Raw genomic sequence first — 21,068 nt, 5'->3', positions numbered from 1 at the left:
CCTGTTATTTGCTTAAAGCCCCTTCATCTGGATAGTAGAATCAATATGGACATTTTTAAAAATTCATTTATGGGATGTGGGCATTGCTGGCTATACCAGCATTTACTGCCCATTTCTAATTTCCCTTGAGAAGATGTTGAGCTGCCTTCTTGAACTGCTGCAGTCCATGTGGTGTAGGTACACTCACAATGCTGTTAGGAAGGGAGTTCCAGGATTTTGACAAAATTCAAATTAGCCATGGAGAATGTGTCTGTCCTAATGAGTGCAAAATATAAAGCTTTGATGGCGTGTCTCCTTTTTTGGCAATAATCAAGTTCTGTACTACCAAAATACAAATTACTGCATAAAATGCATCTCCTGATGTTGCTGTACATGGACTCCTGTATACTGCAACAACTGCATCAGCTTCACCTCAGACTTATGGCAGGTAACCATAATAGGGATTTTTGCATGTATTTTTCTATGATTGAGAAAGCTAGGGTAGATTGATGAGATTAAAGGGACTGCAAAGTCATGACTCCATGTGATGGTTTGGGGCAAGTATCCTTAACCTGCCTAGATTTAGCAAATGTATAAATCATCGAATCCAGTCTTTTTTAAAATTTCATCTTGCTGTTTTGGCACTGTTTGTCTCCTTTTCTGCACAAGCTTACATCAGTTTGATTGTTCATACTGATTCCATTGTCTCTTCATGGTGTAAGGACTCAATGCAACATTACTCACTGGAAATTTCAGCGACTATGGCTGTTTGATACAGACTTTCTATCAGGGTCTTGTAAAGAGCCTTGATGTGAGTATGTGCGTTCTGAAAAATTGAGTGTGTGTTTGGAGTTCTTGTACAGTCGCCAGTATTCCTACTCAGCATATTGTTCCTGTAACTAAGGATTAGTTTCTCAGCAAGTCAGGTTATGTATTAATGTTCAGAGGTTCTGAGTTTAATTAGACTATCCACCTGGTAACCATATGTGTATGTAATTATTCTCATTCTGGAGACATTACAGGGCTCAAATACATCAGGAGTGCAGATGATGTCAGAAGCTATCTTTGTTGACATCTTCGATGTGTTATTGTTGCCTTGGAACATCACAGAATGATGTTCTTTCCTTTTTCATTTTCTAGTTTATTGTTTTCCATTTGCTTTTTTTGCCAACAGCTGTCATAATGAACAGCAACAGATGGCCATTACTCACGACCATGCTAGAGATGTTGGTGCAATTTGTGATTAGGCCAACAGTGATAGGAAGATTTATACAACTCTCTTATACTATTGAATGATGTAGGAGAGTATGATGGCTTCCATGCAAATTGTTTACTGTGCCAAAAGGTTCAAAGACTAGGTGGAAAGTTTTTTTTTAAAAAATTGGCAAGTTAAGAGTGAAGAAGAAAATGAAACAGCATTTTCACCAAAATACTAATGGAGTTGTGTGGCAAGTTACCAAGGGAGATCTTTTAAGCAGATAGTATGAATGGCCTCGCATGACAGTTGGTTGCATTTTTGGAGAGTGAGAAACCAACTAAAGGAGATGGTAAGAAAGTGGCTAGGGTTCACTGATTTCTGAAAAGGTGAAAAGCTTGTTTGGGGCTAATGGTCTTCTGAATTTGGGGGAAAAAAATGAGCCCGTTCTGCTGTTGATTCGTTTTCAGCCATTCATTAGATTGTATTGATTTTTTGGTGTTCCTCAACGTTATCATCTTACAAACTGGCTGTGTAAACCAACGAGGAGAAGAAGCATGGCTAGTGCTAGTTCTCACGAGCAATTATACTAGGGACATAACTGGGCCTCTTAAGTACCTTTCAGTATTCCTTATTGCACACGAAGCTCCAGGATAGTATTGTCTGAAGCCATAATAGGAACTTGGGTGCCCCAATTGAGTGCTCAGACCCTAAACAGGTCTCAAATTTCAGGTGTTTGTCTCAAATTGAATAGTATCTTGTGCTGGCTCACTGAGCCATGCTACAGAAGCGGTGTATTTCATTTCTTGAGAAGGGAAGAAAAGAGAACCGGCCGAGGAACTGAGATCATGGCCTTTTGTAGCACTGGCAAAGTTATGAAACTGACAGACAGGAAGAGACCAACTGTCCCATCAAGACTGCCCCACACACTGATGACGAGACTGTGAAAATTCCAAGTAATAGGGATTCGGGATAAATCTTGGGAATCATTGAAAAATTGTCTGGAGGGTAGAACAAAGTTCTTATGTTGGGGAGAGCTGAGCGTCATGTCCAGAGTTAATTTTGGAACTGTTACCTTTACCTGAATTCAGAAACACAAGTTGGCCAATGGTTTCTGACGCTGTCCAACTTATTTTGTACTTTATGAGATAAAACATGCCAGTAAGTAAAACCATTGTAAGTAAAACGTAATACAGACAAGTGGAAATAATTGCAAATAGAGGAAAATTGGCAACACGTAAACCCACAAATGATGTAGGAGTAGCTGAGGAAGTTAAAATAAAAGAACTTGCTTGATATGCCATTCATCATCCCAAAGTGGGTCACAGCCATTGAATTACTTTTGAAGCACTGTCACTGTTTAGGCAAACATGACAGCCAATGCATACACAGCAAAGCCCCACAAACAGCAATATGATAAATGACCACTCTTTCAGCACTATAAATATATAAATTGTATGTTTTAATTTTCGAAGTGGGGCAGAAAGCCTTGTCCTTTCGACTCAGGTCAATGAGACAAGCTGACACTTAAAAGCGTTAGTGCATTTGTCCCACCAGCGTTCACACAAGATTCTTGAACCATTTACTTAGAGAAGAGTAGCTAAGCTAGTTTCCCTTGCCTTCCTTGTTGTTACGTCACGAGTACCCTCTAGGAGGGATGCAACCAAGGCTAAACAGCCTTTACGATAGGGGTAGGGTTACCTGTATCCATTGGACACAAGGACCACTCCACTGGATGTTAACCTTGTATTGGAAATTTTGATTAATACAGCTGGAAATAGGGACTTATCTCACAATATGCATTTTAAATGTGTCATTCCATCACCTGGTTTTAGATTATGAAAATTATTTAAAATATTTTCTGGTTAGGCTGGGTACAATAGTCAGTTCAGTAGTAAGTTGTAAAGCAATTCCTTGGAAAAACATTTGAAACATGTCTATTAGTATGTTTATGCTTTGTGGAGGATGCTCCACAAATATCCCATTGCTCAATGATAAGAGAAGTCAGCACATCTGTGCAAAAGTTAAGGCTGAAGCATTTGCAACCATCTTTAGCCAGAAGTGCTGAGTGGATGATCCATCTCGGCCTCCTCCTGAGGTCCCAGTGTCACACATGCCAGTCTTCAGCCAATTCGATTCACTCCACGTGATATCAAGAAACGGGTCGAGGCACTGGATACTGCAAAACCTATGGGCTTTTTGCCCATTGCTGATGACTTGTGCTCCAGAACTTGCCACACCCCTACCCAAGCTGTTACAGTACAGTCACAACACCACTGTATACCTGTCAATGTGGAAAATTGCCCAGGTGTGTCCTGTACACAAAAAGGAAGACAAATCCAACCCGGCCAATTACTGTCCCAATAGTCTACTGTTGGTCAGGAGCAAAGTGATGGAAGGGATCGTCGAGAGTGCTACCAAGTGGCATTTACTCAGAAATAATCTGCTTACTGACACTCGGTTTGGGTTCTGCCAGGGCCACTCAGCTCCTGACTTCATTACATCTTTGGTCTAAACATGGGCAAAAAAGCTGAACCAAGATGAGGTGAGAGTAATGTCCCTTGACGCCAAGGTAGCATTTGACTGAATATGGCATCAAGGAGCCCTAGAAAAACTGTAGTCAATCGGAACCAGGGGAAAACACTCCACTGGTTGGTGTCATATCTAGCACACAGGAAGATGGTTGTGATTGGCGGAGGTCAATCATCAGTTTCAGGACATCACTGCAGGCGTTCCTCAGGGCAGTGTACTAGGCCCAACAATCTTCAGCTGCTTCATCAATAACCTTCCTTCCATCATAAGGTCGGTAATGGGGATGTTCGCTGATGATTGCACAATATTCAGCACCATTTACAACACCTCAGATTCTGAGGCAGTCTGTGTCAAAATGCAGCAAGACCTGGACAACATTCAGGCTTGGGCTGATAAGGGGCAAGTTATGTTTGTGGCACACAAGTGTCAGGCAATGACCATCTCTGATAAGAGAGAATCCAACCAACTACTGTCAATGACATTACCGTTGCTGAATCCCCTACTATCAACATCCTGGGGCTTACCATGAACAGAAACAGAACTGGACCAGCCCAATACAAGAGCAGGTCAGAGGCTGGGAATTCTCCGACGGGTAACTCACCTTCTGACTCCCCAAAGCCTGTCCACCATCTACAAGGCACAAGCCAGGAGCGTGAGGGAATACTGTCCTTTTACCTGGATAAATGCAACTCCAGCAACACTCAGGAAGCTTGACACCATCCAGGATAAAGCAGCCGACTTGATTGGCACCTCATCCACCACCATAAACATTCACTTCTTCCTCCACCAACGCACAGTGGCAGCAGTGTGTACCATCTGCAGCAAGCTTGTCCAGCTGCGGTCCCCAAGCCCATTGTAAAGCTGTTTATCCAATCCCAAGCTAGGTCTTTCCTGCATTTGCTGCTGATGCTTTCACTAGTGAGAGAACACAGAGAAACCACCCTGTGAGTGGACGAGCAGTGAGCAGAAGGAAGATAAATTTTTAAGTTAAGTTTCAGGGCCAGGAGAGCGGGGATGGGGGCGAGAGCAGGGACCGGGGATGCTGGAGTGGAGCCCATTTGAGTATGAGTGAGTGGAGACTGTGAGAAATGCAGGGGGAGTGAGTGAAGTGGGGGACTTGGGGTAAGAGAGGGAGGGAAAGGGGAGAGTGTGCTTTCAAATCTGGCTCATTCCCAGTCTTGGTTGTCATTCACCCTCATGATGTGTCCTCACCCACCGCCATGACCCTCACCCATGACTGGGAGTGAGCTGGACACACACACACCCTATCCCACTCTAATGGCCGTCTTTATTTCTTATACTTAATTTATTGCTTTAACTTTTTTTCTCTCTCAGCAGGTTGTTTGTTTTCAAGCTTCAGCTTTTCTTTTGAAATTCATGTTTAATTTATGTGCCAAACCTTATCTTTCTGAAATTTGCGTATTGGCCCCTTGAGTGAGAAAAAATTTGAAACCTGGTCTCCCGCACAAAAAGGTTGTACAAGCCTGATCTACAAGATGCACTGCAGGAACTCACCAAGGCTCCTTCAACAGCACCTTCCAAACCCATGCCCTCTACCACCTAGAAGGACAAGGGCAGCAGATGCATGGGAACACCACCACCTGGAAGTTCCTTTCCAAGCTACACACCATCCTGAATTGGAACGATATTGCAGTTCCTTCACTGTCACTGGGTCAAAGTCCTGGACCTCACTCTCCCGAATAGCATTGTGCGGTGGGGTTGGGAGGGTGGTGGATGGATTGGCTGCTCTCATGGGTTGGAGCTGCTTCTAGCAGGATGCTTTTAAAACTAGAGCAAAATATCTTGGAAATTTAGGTTGGTGCTGAATGTAACTTGCATTTAAAATTCCTTAATCTTCCATGCCGTTTATGCTGATAGAGGTGTTATGATTCCCAGCTGAGGTGACCCCTGGACAAACCTGACCCCAGAGTGGAACCCAGCTAATAGATCCTAAATTTTATTTTTGTCTGTTTAGATACTTGGAGTGGGGCTACTGAACAGTCACTAGTGTCAGTTAATGAACTTGTAACAAAATAATAAAACATTTATTAAACCAGATGAACTATATTATGATACTTCTTCGCCCACAACTATGCCTTTAAAGATATATACAAATCTGTAAGGATAACACAAGTTACAAAAGCTATCTTATATCTAATGTCCACAGTAAGTACACAGTCCGTGTAAATCAATAGGCACCCCGTGGTCTGACACACCACAGCCTGAAACCAAGCGACAGATGCCACCTTAACCAGATACTGTGGATTTCTCTTCAACTCCTCCCAGATGCTGGTCACACTGTGAGGCAAGCAGTCTCACTGCTCTCTGTCTTTCACACGAGGTTTTCGATCTCCACTTTCCAAGAATTCGCTTTGGAATCTTCTCCCAAACCAATACTTTCTCTCAGGTGCCTTCTGTAAGGGTTCACCTCCAGGGTTTTAAACTCTCCTGATGTTCCTCTTCCCTGAGTCATAACATGCATTCAAGCTGTCTTCCACGCATACTCTCTCTCACTGACTCAGCTGCCAACAGTACCATTGCTTCACATGTCCATAGCAAAGAGTTACAGACCTTCAGCTGTCTCTGGACCTTCTTGCCTCTTGCAAGCTGTTCTTGCTTTAAATCTGCTTTCTGAAGCTTTTGTCTCTTTAAAGCTGAAGTTTGGAGCCTTTCTGCCCCTCTTACCTTCACTTAACAGGACTTTTTCCAGGTTCCTGCCCTTCCTTTAACTGGAAGGTCTGCTTGGGACTTTCTCCTGCTCCACTCTCCTGGATTTTTGTGGTCTTTTTAGCTTAGAACTTGCTATCTGTCCCCTTTGCTCCAGTCTCCCCTGGCAGCAACTTTTAACCAACTTTAGTTTGGGACTAGCTATCTGCCCCTTCTAGGTTGCTCTGTTTCACAACTGTCTTCAAACCAACTAAACTCCAACAGTTTCCAAAACAAACTGCTGTTTCTAGCTTTTCTGTGTGTCTGTGGGAGGAACCTGCCTCCTAGACCCCGGTTGCTAGGCAACAACACTTTTTCCTACTCTTATGTTTGCTTAACTTAAGTCATAACCTCGCATAAGAAATGCAAGCACCTTTTTAAAGTGAAACGAAAAATCAATTTGACCTTTTCTTAACACGCACACACAGAAATACAAATCAAACTTAAACTTTAAAGCTAAAGCTCATTCCTAACACCCACAAATACCAATATAACTTAAACTATCTCAATTTCCTAACAGGGGAATTGCACCAAAAATGCAGTGCAATTGAGTAGAAACTCCGGACTTTATTATATGCTATGTCAGGATATGATGACATAGTAGTAATGTCACTGGACTGGAACCCAGTGGCTCTGGGAACAAGGGTTCAAATCCCACTTCAGCACTCGGTGGAGTTTAAATTCAATTAATCTGGAATTGAAAAGCTAGTCTTAGTAATGGTGACCATGAAACCAATTATCGTAAAAATTCATCTTGCTCACTAATGTCCTTTATGAAAGGAAACCTGCCATCCTTACCTGATCTGGTGTGCACGTGATTCCAGACCCACAGCAATGTGATTGACTCTTAACTGCCCTATGAAATAGTGTACCAAGCCACTCCGTTCAAGAGCAATTAAGGATGGGTAACAAATGCTGGCCTTGTCAGCAATGCGCACATCCAACGAAAGAAATTACAACCCTAATTTGCTTGATCACATTTTGGTTTGATGTTTATAAGGTTCCTTTAACATTTAACTTTTATCTTGCAGTGTCACTTTTAAAGGGCTGAATCTTGTTTTGTCCCTCGTTTTTCCTAATTTAGTTTAATTGGTTTTCTCAAAAGAGAAGCCACTCAATCATGGGCAATTGCAGATTTGTAACAAGTACTGGCCTTGCCAGTGATGCCCACATGCCATGAAAGAATAACACAAGTTATATGCATGGTGCACTATGGTCTGGTGCTTTACTGACTTGCTTCTGCTGTAGATCACCCTGGCGACTGTTTGCAGAGAATGGCAGTGATGTTAATCATTAGAAAAAAAATCTAAAATAGATCTTCCTGGTGAGGTAAATGTGTCCTAATTGTTTTTAATCCTTTAGATGCTGTCTTCGCATTTCAGCTACGCAACCCAGTGCACAATGGGCATGCTCTATTGATGCAGGACACCTTTGAACAGTTGATTGAACGAGGCTATAGGCGTCCAGTTCTTCTACTTCACCCACTAGGCGGTTGGACAAAAGATGATGATGTACCTTTAACATGGAGAATGAAGCAGCATGCTGCCGTGTTGGAAGAGAGGATACTTAAACAAGAGTCTACTGTTGTGGCTATCTTCCCATCTCCCATGATGTATGCCGGACCAACCGAGGTGACTTTTCTCCTCTATCATTACAAATTGAGGAACAGGAAAGGGAGTTATCTTTTTAAGAAGTCTGCAGTAACAGGCCTAAGATCATAAGCTATTGACGTGTGACACTTAATGCCTATTTTCAGATGTTTTGGTTAGTCAAGCCTCTACATAATATAGACTTGCGCTTTCTGCTCAACAGATAGCTCATTGTTTTTGTTTGTAGTAATCGTAGAATCTTACAACACAGACTGAGACCATTCCGTACATCAGGCCTGTGAAGGCTTTTGGATGGACTTGCCCATCACTGAGTTCAAATAAAGCTGATCAGAAAGCCTTTCACAAACTTACTTCTTGTGTTCTTGTTAATGCGTCTAATTCAGTAGCTTTCTGATAAATTATAAAGTCCGTGCATTTCTTGACTGCCAAGTATTTGTATCAGATATCGTGTAAATTGTGGTCATTCTGCAACTTATTATAGCCACACTGCAGGAGTCCAATAGGTTGAATTCTCATTTGGCAAATGAATACTTGAGAAGTGTCCTGCAATATTTAGGTTGCATTATATAAGGTGGGTGCTTCTGTAATTTTCCCTTCTTAAAACTCCTCCAGATTAATTTGCATGTAGAGGCACCAGCAATTAATTTTAGAAGTTTCTAGAAGGAGGGCACAATAAAATCATTATATTCCCAAGATTTCACTGACTGACCCTCACCGCAGTGTTGACTTCAGGCCGTGTACGAGGGCATGAATGAGCCTGACCAGATGTGGTGTACCAGTGAAGTTTAGCATTTTACACAAAGCACTGCTTATAAGGTATCAAAAGCTGGATGTAAATCTCTGCCAATATGTGTCCAATGTTTTTTTGAATTTGCTGTGCTTCACCTGCCAAGGCACCAGGCTTTCAAAATCCGGGATCACTTTATTTGATACTCTTCTGAGCAATCAACTTAAGATGCACTTAAGTGATACCCAGAGGGAAAGGGCCTTAACATTTAATGAAAGACCACAAAATAAGCTAAATGAGCAACTTAAACTGCAAACAGTAGAAGTAGTATTTACTTTTTAAACAAAACTTCTTCTTGTAGCCCTATAGCAGCTGGAAAGCACATATGTTAATGGAGACAGTCTACTTGATCTATGTTATAATTATTATAGACACATACTCGGTAAATTGTGGTGTTCTACATCTAATGCCTAGTTAAATGTATTTTCTTCTGTAATATTTTAGGTTAGTTTGTTACTTAGCCCCCCCAGTGGCCTAAAGGAATATTGCAAGACATGACCCTATAACCCAGGTTTGTCCAACCTTTTAGCTCGGGGGCAGGGGGGCACATTTCCAATGTTTTCTCCCTTTTGGGGCTGATGAGCAAATTTCCGAGAGATGAGGTTTGGACAACTTTAAACTGAATTTCATAAAACTGTTGAGGTATTAAGAAAATAAACAATTGCTGGGCAAAAATAACAAATTAAGCTTTAAGAGAAAGTTTTTTTAAAAAAGTAATAAAAATAATAAAAATGACCAGAACGTGAGAGGGTCAGTGTGTGTGCCAGGCTGCCTCCCTGTCTCAGGGTGCTCACTCACTCACCCTCACCCACTGTGAGTGGGTGTGTGTATGTGTTGGTGTGTGGTGGCGAAAGTGAGTGAGAAAGCTGAGACTGGGAGGAAGGCAGACACACTCAGTCTTTCTCACTCCCATACACAAACACTCATCTCTCTCACTCCACTGCCACTGGGAGGGCTAAGTAACAAACTAACCTAAAATATTATAGAAGAAAATACATTTAACTAGGCATTAGATGTAGAACAACACCATTTACCAAGTACGTGTCTATAATAAGTCACTTTTTATTCATTCATGAATGTGGGCGCCACTGGCTAGACCAGCATTTATTGCCCATCCATAATTACCCTCATTCAGAGGGCATTTAGGAGTCAACCGCATCGCTGTGGGTTTGGAGTCACATGTAGGCCAGGCAAGGACAGCAGATTTCCTTCCCTAAAGGCCATTAGTGAACCAGATGGGTTTTTACAACAATTGACAATGATTTCATGGTCATCATCAGACTTTTGATTCCAGATTTTTTTTATTGACTTCAAATATTACCATCTGCTTTGGTGGGATTCGAACGAGATTTCCAGAGCATTACCCTGGGTCTGTGGAATGCTAGTCCAGTCACAATACCACTATGTCACTGCCTCCCCCTCTAGCCCTTTTAAAGATGGGCACAGTGACAATGGGCTGAATAACCTTCTATGCTGTATGATATTAGATGACCTCCTGTGGTGTTACTCACCGTGGTTACGACTGAATAAAGCAGGATTAGAGAACAAGACATAATTGGCCAAGGTTTGTGCAGATGTACGTCAGTCTCCATTTTAAAGTCATGTATTCTGTCTCTATTTCATATATTTCAATATAAACTCCTATATTAGCTTTTCTGATGGCATCTACCTAAATAAACTTGTCACCATAATGTTGAGGTTGGGGCATGGCCAGATTAATAGTGATGCAAATACCAAAAGATCAATCGCAAATCTGAAAATTGAGTCAAAACTGAAGGAAATCACTTTCTAAATGAACTGGAGAGTTGAAAATTTTGTTGTCCTACAGTTCAGGTTTTGAGAAAATGATTACTCACCTTGCACAGTCATGGCAAACAATCCAGCATTCGCTTTCAAAAGAGTTCAAGCTTTGAGGAATGTGAAATGGGTATTTCATACTGATCTAAAATCTCCCAGTTTTCCATAGGTTTCTCTTCCTCCTCCAGCTGCTGCTGTTTGAACATTGAAATGGATCTATAGATGGGTTGGAGTGACAGCCTTTGGCTGGTCCCATATTCAACCTTGGAGGTATGAAGCAATCCCTTAATTGCAGTCCTTAGGTGTCTTCCTTGACACTTTTGTAGTGATATCTTAATAGATTTACCCCAGCACCTTCTCAAGTATAAAAGAACCAGCTCTTAGGCTTCTCTTAAAGAGTGATCTCCAGTGAACTACTGGAGAGATCCATATGTAGACATCATGTGCTGGGATGGGTTGATGTTTTTCCGAAGTGTTCCCAGTTAGACCATGTGGTTGGTCATTTCCAACTTGCCCCCTAAACACTAAGTGTCCTCTTGGGTAATCAAGAAGCCGACAGGGAATACATTACAGGGTGGTAACGGCACACTTGACTAGATCACCCATGTGCACTTCCTTGTAGTTTCTCAAAGCATTATGCAGCCTCACTATTGTGCTTCCATAGGAGGGAACAAACATTAGAATTAAGAGCACAGCTGCCAACTTGTATAACTCATAAAGCTGCCAGCCCTTAAGTGACTGGTTACATGTGTAAATTACAAGTACATAGGGCATACAATCTCTCTGCTGCTATGGAACATCACTGTATCGAAGCATAGATTTTGACTAATCAAAGCAATGTGCTGCCCATTTTTTGTTGTTGAATCTGCCTGTAAAGTCCCATTTCCAGAATAGTTTGTGGTAGAACTTTCTTGACACTGCCAAATTTGTGGGTTTGGCAGTCTTCACATCCTGTGCTGGTAGTCTGTACAGATGGCAGATTGGTCTGGTGTGCTTGCCATTCTGAACAACAAAACGGCATATTGAGAACAGGAAATTTCACACCTAGAGAGCAATACTGTAGAAAATTCACTTTCTAATTCTTCAAAGTGCCATGGGCAAATGCATCCTATCTATTTCTGGGGGAGGTCGGGGAATTGGTACTGTCCATTGTTACAACCATAATTATTATTGAGGGTGCAGTAACCATTCTGCAAAAACTGACTGCATGGCATATCTGCCTATATCGCACAGAAACTATATTCCATTTATAGAGGAAATGAACTGTACAGGCTAAGTATACAGCTGCCTGTCTCAAATTCTAAGTGAATAAAGATAGGCTGAACTTGTATTTAGATAACATCTTTCACAAGTCCAGGCTTTACAATTAAGTATTTTTGCAGTGTAGTTATGGTTGTGATGTAAGAAATATGGCAGCCAATTAACACACAGAAAGGTCCCACAAACAGTGATGATACACATGGTTCAGGACATCAGTTCTGATGAAAGGTCATCACATTGAAATATTAACAGATTTCTGTACACAGATGTTGCCAGAGTGCCTTCCAGCACTTGTTTGTTTTTATTTAATCAGTTTTGTCAGTTAAGGAATAAATGTTAGCCAGCTCACCAGGAGAATGCCTGTGCTGTTCGTATAGTTTCATGAGATCCATTGCATCCAGCTGAAGGGACAGAAGGAGCTTTAGTTTTATGTCTCATCAAAAAAATGACAACTTTAACACTGCAACACACCCCTCAGTATTGCATTGAAGTGTCTAGATTATTTGCTGAAATCCCTGGAATTTGAATCATGGGGCATGAAGCATGACCATCTGACTCTGGTAAGAGCTCTACCACTGAGTCAAGGCTGATTGAAACTGAATAAACATCAACTCCTTTGTTGTGATGGCTATATTTCACAGCATATAGTATTGCAGTTATCACGCAAGGTCCATTCACTGCCAGATATGAGTAAGTTATTTTTGCAGAATTATGATGCAGACAGCTCCCTAAAGCAGAGAGCTAGCTCACTCGTTGTAAAAATTGTATTAACATTTTCGTGTGGTTGGTTATAAATTGCAGTCCAGATTGGTTGCAGTGAGACTTTACCTTTAAGCTAGGCTGTAAGCCTGCTTCCTCCTCTTTGTATTCTCGATTAGTAGATCACAAAATATCCAAGGATGACAAAGGCCATTTAGCCCATTTTAGTTCATTTATCCAGAAGCAATTTCTCACCCTGCCCCATTGCAGCATCCAACTGTTTCTTAAATTGCATATCATTTCAGGGTTTTTCGCTTCCATTTTAATATCCATTCCAAGTGTTGATCACTCTTTGTGTAAAGTACAACTTCTCTTAATGCACTGTAACCTCTCCTGTCTGGAATGCTGGGGACCAAAATATTCCTGGATTTTGGAATTTTCTGGATTATAGAATAACATTAGAATGCCTAACCACGATTTTAGTTCCTACCTGATAAGCTGGCTTTTCTTCCTGGGTTATCCATCTTCTCTCTCTCGCTCTCCTGCAGTCTTCCCACTGAAACTGCCAAAGGTTGTTAATCCCCCCCTTCAGCTGCGATTACTCCTTCCTTTACTAGCCGCTCTAATTTAGATGTGCCAGTACACAGTGCAAGTAGCACCATTAGAACAACTATCAAAAGCCATTACATTCACTGTTTCACGACGATTGTTGTAGCACTGCAAGGGGTGATTCTGAGAGTTGCGTGAGCTTGCTCAAGAAAAATTCTGGACAGCTGGTGTTTTTACATTTTAAGTCTCCATGCTGGAGAGGTTGCAGTATAGTGCTAAATTTAACTGTACCTTCTTGTCCTAATTATCCATTCCTTTAACAACTTTATATGTTTGGAAAATATAATTTCTCAGGCTCCCTTTTAGGCTGGAAGACCCAAGTCTGACTAATCATTTCTAACAGTCCAGACTTGTAACACTAGTAAACAAACTCTTTTGCCTTCCAGGCTTATTTTCCCCTTGGTTGTCAACTAGAGCTGAACTCAGTATTTGAGGTGTAGTCTGACCAGAGATCTGTAGCTTTCTCTCAGCTTCCTCTGGCTTGTATTCTACAGTTTTGTTTTTGTGGTTCAACATTCTCTTGATTCAGATGGTCCCTGAGCATAGCATTTCTGATAAAAAAAAATAAGGATATCTGACACAAAATTGTTTCTAGTCACAATTCACCAGATAAGAAAACTAGAGCAGTTCAGTGTCCATGTAGTAGAATGAGGTATTAAAATAAAGTACTTAATTGGAAATATCACAGTATATTTTCTTCAGGTTCTTAACATGTTCGACATAGCCACCAATACTCTCTCTATAATGCTTTAATTTCAGGGAGCACAGAGAAAATACAGGAAGTACTTCAAATACAAAGTCCTTATTCTATGTTGTGTCCTATAGTTTTAATATCTTTCTGACATGCATTATAGCACACTGGAGATGTTTGAAGTAGATATTAACAGACCTATTCTAGTGAGATTGGCTAGAAGGTCCCTGAGAGAGCTGTTAGGTGTAATTAGCCTTTTCCCGTAGATTCCACGAAAAAAAATTGGCAAGGTATAAAACATATTTTCCAATTAAGTATTTCATAAATACCTAATTCTGCTGCATGGACACTGAGTCACTCTAGTTTTTTTATTCTCTCTGCTGAATTGTGACCAGAAACAGTTTTGTCAGATATCCTAATTTTTAATCAGTGATGCTATGCTCAAACAATCTGAATCAAGGGAATGTTGAGCCACTAAACAAAACTGTGGAATAGAAGCCAGGGGAAGAGAAGAGAAAGCTACAGATCTCTGGTCAGACTACACATCGAATACTGGATTGTCAACAGTGACTGGTCACCCTCATGCTCCCTTTCAATGGGGTGCAAACGGGTAACTACAGGAATTGATGCTGGCTGGTAGATTGAGAGAATTTCCTTGCTTTGTGCTCTGTGGAGCATGCTTGCTTTGCTCTTGGCATTTGTTTCCTACTCCTGTGAAAAGCCCTACTGGTTATGTTTCATGTTGTAGGTCTTGTTTTAGACATCAGACAAGCAAGGCATGGAAAGTATTGAATATTTCATACTTAAGAATGTTTTGCCTCAAATAGATGTTACCTGCCTGAACTGCATTGTGACCAAGTTCAGCAACTGCATAACAGCACTTCAGGCTACTTCCTCCCTTTGGGAAATTTAACCAATTGGTAGTAATTTGAAATTATGAAAGTGTACTTGATGGAAATTGAGTGGATCATATGCACAGTATGGCTAACGAGCAGAGTTACGGCCAGATCACAAGGGAAAAGTTATACCACAAAGGCTTGAAGTTTTGACATCTGAGCTACTAGTTTTCCAGTTGATTTTTATTTTGTCAAGTGTGAGAGTGGTTCAAAAATGAAAGAAAAATTAGTTTGTATTTTCTAATTCTCACAATTCACATGTTTATCATGACAGGTCCAATGGCACTGCAGGTCCCGCATGATTGCAGGTGCTAATTTCTACATTGTGGGCCGAGACCCCGCAGGCATGCCTCATCCGGAGACTAAGAAGGACCTGTACGAACCGACACATGGGGCTAAAGTTCTGACCATGGCCCCCGGCCTACTGAGCCTGGAAATCATCCCATTTCGCGTCGCTGCCTATAACAAGGTGAAGAAATGCATGGACTATTATGACCCTGAACAGTAAGTATGAGCTATGTGGTTCACTGCATGATGTGGGCAATTCGTTTCAGAAGTTGAAGGTTCCTCCTCTTGGACTGGTGTGGGGAGATCTAATTGAGAAACAATGCAATAACTTTAATAGAAACATTCTAAAGCAGTTCAACCTCCTGGGCCAGCTGAAAGCAGCTAACACTAATTATATTGATTTAAAAAAAAAAATTAGAGTGCTTTTTTATGTGCTTTGAACTGAATTTACAACTGGAGCATTTTGCAGAAATGCATTGTGCTTTAGCTGCTTCCTCATTGCCATGTTGTATTCAAATAGATGACTTTGATTCTAGGTTACTGGATCCAGTACAACATAATATTGTGGTAGGTACCAGGGTATCACCTGTCTGCTTACTGATGCAAATCCTGGACCCTTGGAGGGGTAGACACTAGCAGTTAAGTGGATGCAGATTCAGTTGAATCTTTTAAGATGGAGGTCTATAGATTTTTTTTTGTTAAGAATGAAGGGATATGGATCAAAGGTGAATAAATGGACTTGAGGTTTGGAAAAAGCCATGATCAAAATGAATGGCCAGACAGGCTCGAGGGACTTAATGGCCTACTCCCTTACCTGTGTCTCTAAGTAGCTATATTGGGTGTTAAGATGCAGTAGGTGCATATACATTTCTGTATGTATTTACATTCTAAGTTGCAAAGGTGCTAGTTGGTGTTCTGTGATCAATGGCTCCTTGTTGGCAGAGAACTACCGGGCATGTGGCAGCATTCACGTTTTGCTTGAAGGCCGCCTTTGTGATCAAAGATATTAAAATAAAAATTATGCCTAACACTGGAGGAGGGGTGGCACCTGCAGCCAACCAATATTTTAAAGCAAGCAAGGTTTTGTTCGGAAAGCACCAAAAGCAAACAAATTCTATTAAGAGTCTATTTAAAAAGAACAATCTCCAACAAACAGAGCTAATGGATAAAATCAATCTCAAACAGTCACTTAGAGCAGTGCAGGTTTCAAGCATGCTCACTAGGGGAATTACGCAGTTTCAACCCACCTGGTCAGGAGTAGTATACAACTGTGAAAATGTCCCATTTCTTGATCTGTACAACATGAGCTGTTTTACAGACTATTTAGTTACAATATTGGAAATGCACTTGAAAAGGAAAATTTTTCAAGGCTATGGGGGAAAGAACAGGGTTGTGAGATGAATTAAATGGCTCTTTCAAAAAGCTAGCATGAGTACCAATTGACCCCCCTCGGATTCTGTAAAACTATTATGGAATGCACATAGTGTGGTTATAATCCAAAACATTTTCTAAATATAATGATTGCGTACACAAATAATTTGTGTAAAGCATTTCAAGGGTTGCGACAGACAAATGTGCATCTTTATGTCCTCAAATTTATCCCCCTCTTTTTAAAAAAAAAACCCCTCAAAGGATTAAAATGAATAAACTAGGAAATTTGAAATGGAGCAGAGCGCCAGTGTGTGATAGTGATGAATGCAGATTCATCTTTACAATCTCTGTTGCGTTACTTTATACAGAAGAGATCTGCAGGCCTGATACTTTCACATAGGGCGGGTCAGAGGGAGAGGCCTTACTGGGTTGCTCTTGCATGCCTCCTAGCAGGCAACCTTAAAGTCACATTGACAGAGCTCTAGAAACAGATTGCCCACCCACCATCTCAGCTGTAAATCGGGGTTTACCACAAGGGGAGAAAGAGGAAAAGAAATTAGAGGCTAACAAACCCTTGAAAAAAAAGAAGTCTTTAGAAAGATGTTTCAAGAGGGAAGTGATCTCACCAGAGATGATTTAGAAAAGGCTGCACTGAATTAGCTGTAACGATGTTATTATTTTCACTGCATGCTATGAAAGCTTACGGTCTCACCCAGCCTATTATATAAATTGTTTACTGCCTTTTTGGTTCGAAACTAAAGTAAATAAATATGCCAGAACTAAAAATAAAGGATTTGGTGCATAATGCATTTTTATTGAGTTGGTTCCTTTTTCTCTATAATTCCTGCATTTTCTTTTCTAATTTAAAGCCACGAGGATTTTGACTTTATCTCTGGAACACGCATGCGTAAGTTAGCGCAGGAAGGAGTGAATCCACCAGACGGCTTCATGGCAGCAAAAGCGTGGGCAGTCCTAACGGAATACTACAAATCCATGGAGAAGGCCTAAATGGGAGCAGCAAAGAGATGCAACAGTTCTTTAATTGGTAGCAGGGGACCACACACACAGCAAGTGTTCCAGCAACTTCATTGGTGTTAGTTAGGAATCAGTGTTCTTTCTTAAGCTACATCACAGTCTGCACAAGTCTTATGAGCTTTTTATGTATCAGGACCTGTAGAGTTGCTGTTTTTACATATTGCTTTTCTTTGCTTTGGCATGTCTTTATTCCTTTATTTAATGGTTAGCATTTCCAGTCCATGCCAGCCTAGAAAACTTCATACATTTCAGAGGGCATTTGATAGGTTGCGTTTTCAAGAGGAACAATTTTAATGATAACACTGTTTACTAACATAAATTACTTAGCTTTTGTTTAACTGTTCTTAAATTTTAATTACTTTTCTGTATTTGGTTGCTGGGTGTACAGTATAGGTATGTTTGGATATCTTTGAACCACCTCTCTGTATCTCCTCTGCTCCAAACCTTGTGTTTTGGGATTTATTTAATCTTTAGTCCTTGTAGTCGATTTTGAAGTGTGGGGGGGGAGGGGATGTTCTCCTACATGCACTTCACATGTATACGATTACACAAAGGTTTGAAGAAGGGGCTAATGAAAAGTGTACTTTTTGTTCTCTGTTCATGACCAGCAAATCAGCTGACGAGTGGCCATAATGCTAGACCTATACCTGTCATTAGTACTTCAAATCACATAGCTGTCATGTGCTCTCTCTGCAGAGATTGCCTTGGTGATTGGGTCAGTATGATCTGCAGGAGGTGAAAGCTGGATTTAGAATTCAGATCTGTACAGTGATTTGAAATTTACAGGTGGTTTTGACTTTGGACCAGCTACTTGGGCTGCCTTCCCGTGAAGCTGAATGAATGGAGGTATTCCCAGTGAAGTTCAGAGGTGTCTCATTTTTAATGGGTGGGTGGGAGTGCGGTGAGGAAATTCAAGACTTCCAAACCTACAAAATGTTGGAGTATGATTGTAGTAAAGTCAAGTGGTATGCTTGTGGCATGATTGGTAATGTAATTTGTAGACTTACTAGTTACAATTGCCTTGTTTGCATCCATTGACGTGAGAAAGTGCATTTGATGTCTGTCTATGCCTGCATAATAAAAGATTTTGTTCCATTCAATTTAAGGATCTTTGATTTGGGCCAGTTTTTGATTCTACAATTCATCTTTAAGTTTTGAAGGTGAAATCATTAGAAGTCTCGTGACAATTTTCCTTCTGTTTGTTTGGATTCAGCTTTTCGAATGCCTTTTGTTTGAGGTTTTGAGAGCATCTACCACTTTAGGTTCCATCAAAACCTTTCTTATCTGCTTCAATTTAATGTGTCCCCACCCACTACCCTCCATTCCCTCCCTCTTCTGCAGGCACTGAGTCACATTAGGGTATGATTGTAATGGTGCCTGCAGCCTTCTAGTAAGTTACGTCAAGTGCTGTTCTACTGGAGTTGCCTGTAGAATCATGGAGATCTTTACAGTTAAGCCCATTCTTGTCTTTCCCCTTTCTCCCTCTCTTTTGCTATAAGACTATGCTAAGACTTGTCTGTAACAAATGGCTACAACAACTGCGTTAAACTGTAATATTCTCACATGGCAGTTTCTCCTTCTCGCTGTCAATGGAAGCTGTGTCGCTTGACTCTCTACAAAAGCTGTAGACCGATTTTCAATGTGAACCAGCCAGGCTGAGAAATACTTGATAGAAAACAACCAGAACCAAACGAATTTAAACAAACCTTGTGTCCTGTATGTTTGGTTTAGCTAGCTGTATATTGCAAGTATTATGGGATCGCAGAATCCATTTTGTTTTGTTAGCTCAGTTGCTGAAGTAGAATAAACGAACGCACAATGTTCAACCACCTGTGCACCTACCTGAGAATTGATTAATCTTTAAAAAGTTATCTGCAGTACCAGTATTAAAGGTGACGAGGACAATGGACCTTTGTGGTAAAGTCACTTGAATAGCAAAACTAAAGTGAAAGTGCTAGTAAAAGGAATTAACCAGCAAAAAAAAAATGATGCTGTACTTATCTTGTAGAGTAGGCGGCAGTCCCAAGGCTCAGTAGATTAGAGTAGTTAGAAGATAGCTGCAAGTTGAAATCAGCTGGCAGAGTTAAATAAAGAAGCCTGCAGAGTATAGAATAGAAAAAGAATTGCTGCTGCTCTGAAATTTTTTTTTTAAAGCAATCGGAGCAGAAAGTAGTGCTACAGACACGAGGCCGCTGGGTCTCCCAAAGTGCGGGACACCCAACATCAAAAGGACCTGCAGAGTTAGCAAAGAAAAACCCCTGCTGAATCGCCCAGAAAATAAGAGAAGAAATCACTGCTGTGCTTTTTTTGAACAGGAACAAAGTTTTACAGAGTTTTAAAAAAGAAAGCATCCTGACAAACCTGACACAAAATTGTATGAGGACGTTGTAAAAGTGCTGGAGATGCATTTTTCTCCTAAGCCTCTTGTCATAGCAGAAATATTTAGGTTTCACAAAAGAAACCAAGAGGAGGAAACAATTGCACAGTTTGTTGCAGTACTTAACAAGTTCACTGAACATTGTGAATTCAAGGAAGTACTGATCGATACCCTCTGTGACAGGTTGGTCTGTGGCCTTCATAGTGAAGCAACCCAGAAATGCCTCCTGACAGGCTGACCTCACTTTGCAGAAAACTATAGAGATTGCAGTGTCCGTGGCTGCAAAAGAAGAACAGCAGCTGAGTGCATTAACTCAGGTGCATAACGTGACAGCTGAATGTGCACACAAGATTGCAAGCAGCTGAGAATGTTACTGTTGTGGAAAGCCTGGTCTCCCATCCATCTGAATGTTGGAGCAGAGACCTTGAATGGCAAGAAGGGACACATTGAGCGTGCCTGTAAAAACAAAAAGTAGCAGTGAATCAGAAAAGCAAACCAGAGGAAAAGAAATCTGCAGTCTGGCCTAACAAGATAAATCTGCATGTCATACAACAGGAACAGGAGGACCAGAGTGATGATGAGTCCAAAGAAGTGCCCCATCACCTCCTCTCAGTGGAAGGTGGTTCACAAGGCTGCTGGGTAACACTGCTGTTGGAGGACCAACCTATGGGTATGGAACTGGATACGGGGGTAGCAGTTTCTCTGGTCCCAGATGTTATATATAAGGAAAAGCTTAAACATCTTTTCTTGACGCCTGCAAAAATCGTTCTGAAAACATATACAGGGAAATCTGTACCTATGATGGGCAGAATGGATGTTAAAGTGGAACTAAATGGGCAGACTACTAAGCTACCACCGGTTGTGGTAAAAGGCAACTACCCAGCTTTAGTTGGGCGGTCATGGCTTGAGAAGGTCTGGTTAAACTGGGCAGAAGTACACAGCATTGCAAAAGAAGTAACTGGCTTGACAGCTGTTAGAAAAAAACATGCTCTTGTTTTCAAAGGCAATTTGGGAAGCATGAAGGGAATTAATGTAAAATTGAATATCAAAGCTGACTCTCAACAAAAATTTCTGAAGGCCATACGACCAAAAGTCGAAGCTGACCTGGAGCGTCTGGTCAAGTTAGGCGTCTTGGTACCTGCCTCCCATAGCAAATGGGCAACACCCATCGTTCCAGTGCTCAAGTAAGACAGCTCCCTACGCATCTGTGGAGATTTCTAAGTTACTGTTAACCTT

At 41.1% G+C, this 21,068-nt stretch overlaps 1 protein-coding gene across 1 annotated transcript in view; it reads left to right on the top strand.

Moving 5' to 3' along the window:
* The window catches only part of papss1 (3'-phosphoadenosine 5'-phosphosulfate synthase 1), a 59,511-nt gene extending 40,956 nt beyond the window's left edge, over window positions 1-18,555 (top strand). Inside the window, exons 10-12 of the mRNA XM_041194901.1 lie at window positions 7,775-8,043; window positions 15,036-15,265; window positions 17,290-18,555. Coding sequence (XP_041050835.1) covers window positions 7,775-8,043; window positions 15,036-15,265; window positions 17,290-17,428 — 638 coding nt within the window. The 3' untranslated portion in view covers window positions 17,429-18,555. The remainder of the gene's footprint in view (window positions 1-7,774; window positions 8,044-15,035; window positions 15,266-17,289) is intronic.
* Window positions 18,556-21,068: the final 2,513 nt, after the last annotated feature.

This window comes from Carcharodon carcharias, chromosome 1 (assembly GCF_017639515.1).
Source record: "Carcharodon carcharias isolate sCarCar2 chromosome 1, sCarCar2.pri, whole genome shotgun sequence".
Lineage (NCBI taxonomy): Eukaryota > Metazoa > Chordata > Chondrichthyes > Lamniformes > Lamnidae > Carcharodon > Carcharodon carcharias.
Note: the sequence above shows the minus strand (reverse complement) of the source record. Positions and strands in the feature narration are given on the sequence as shown.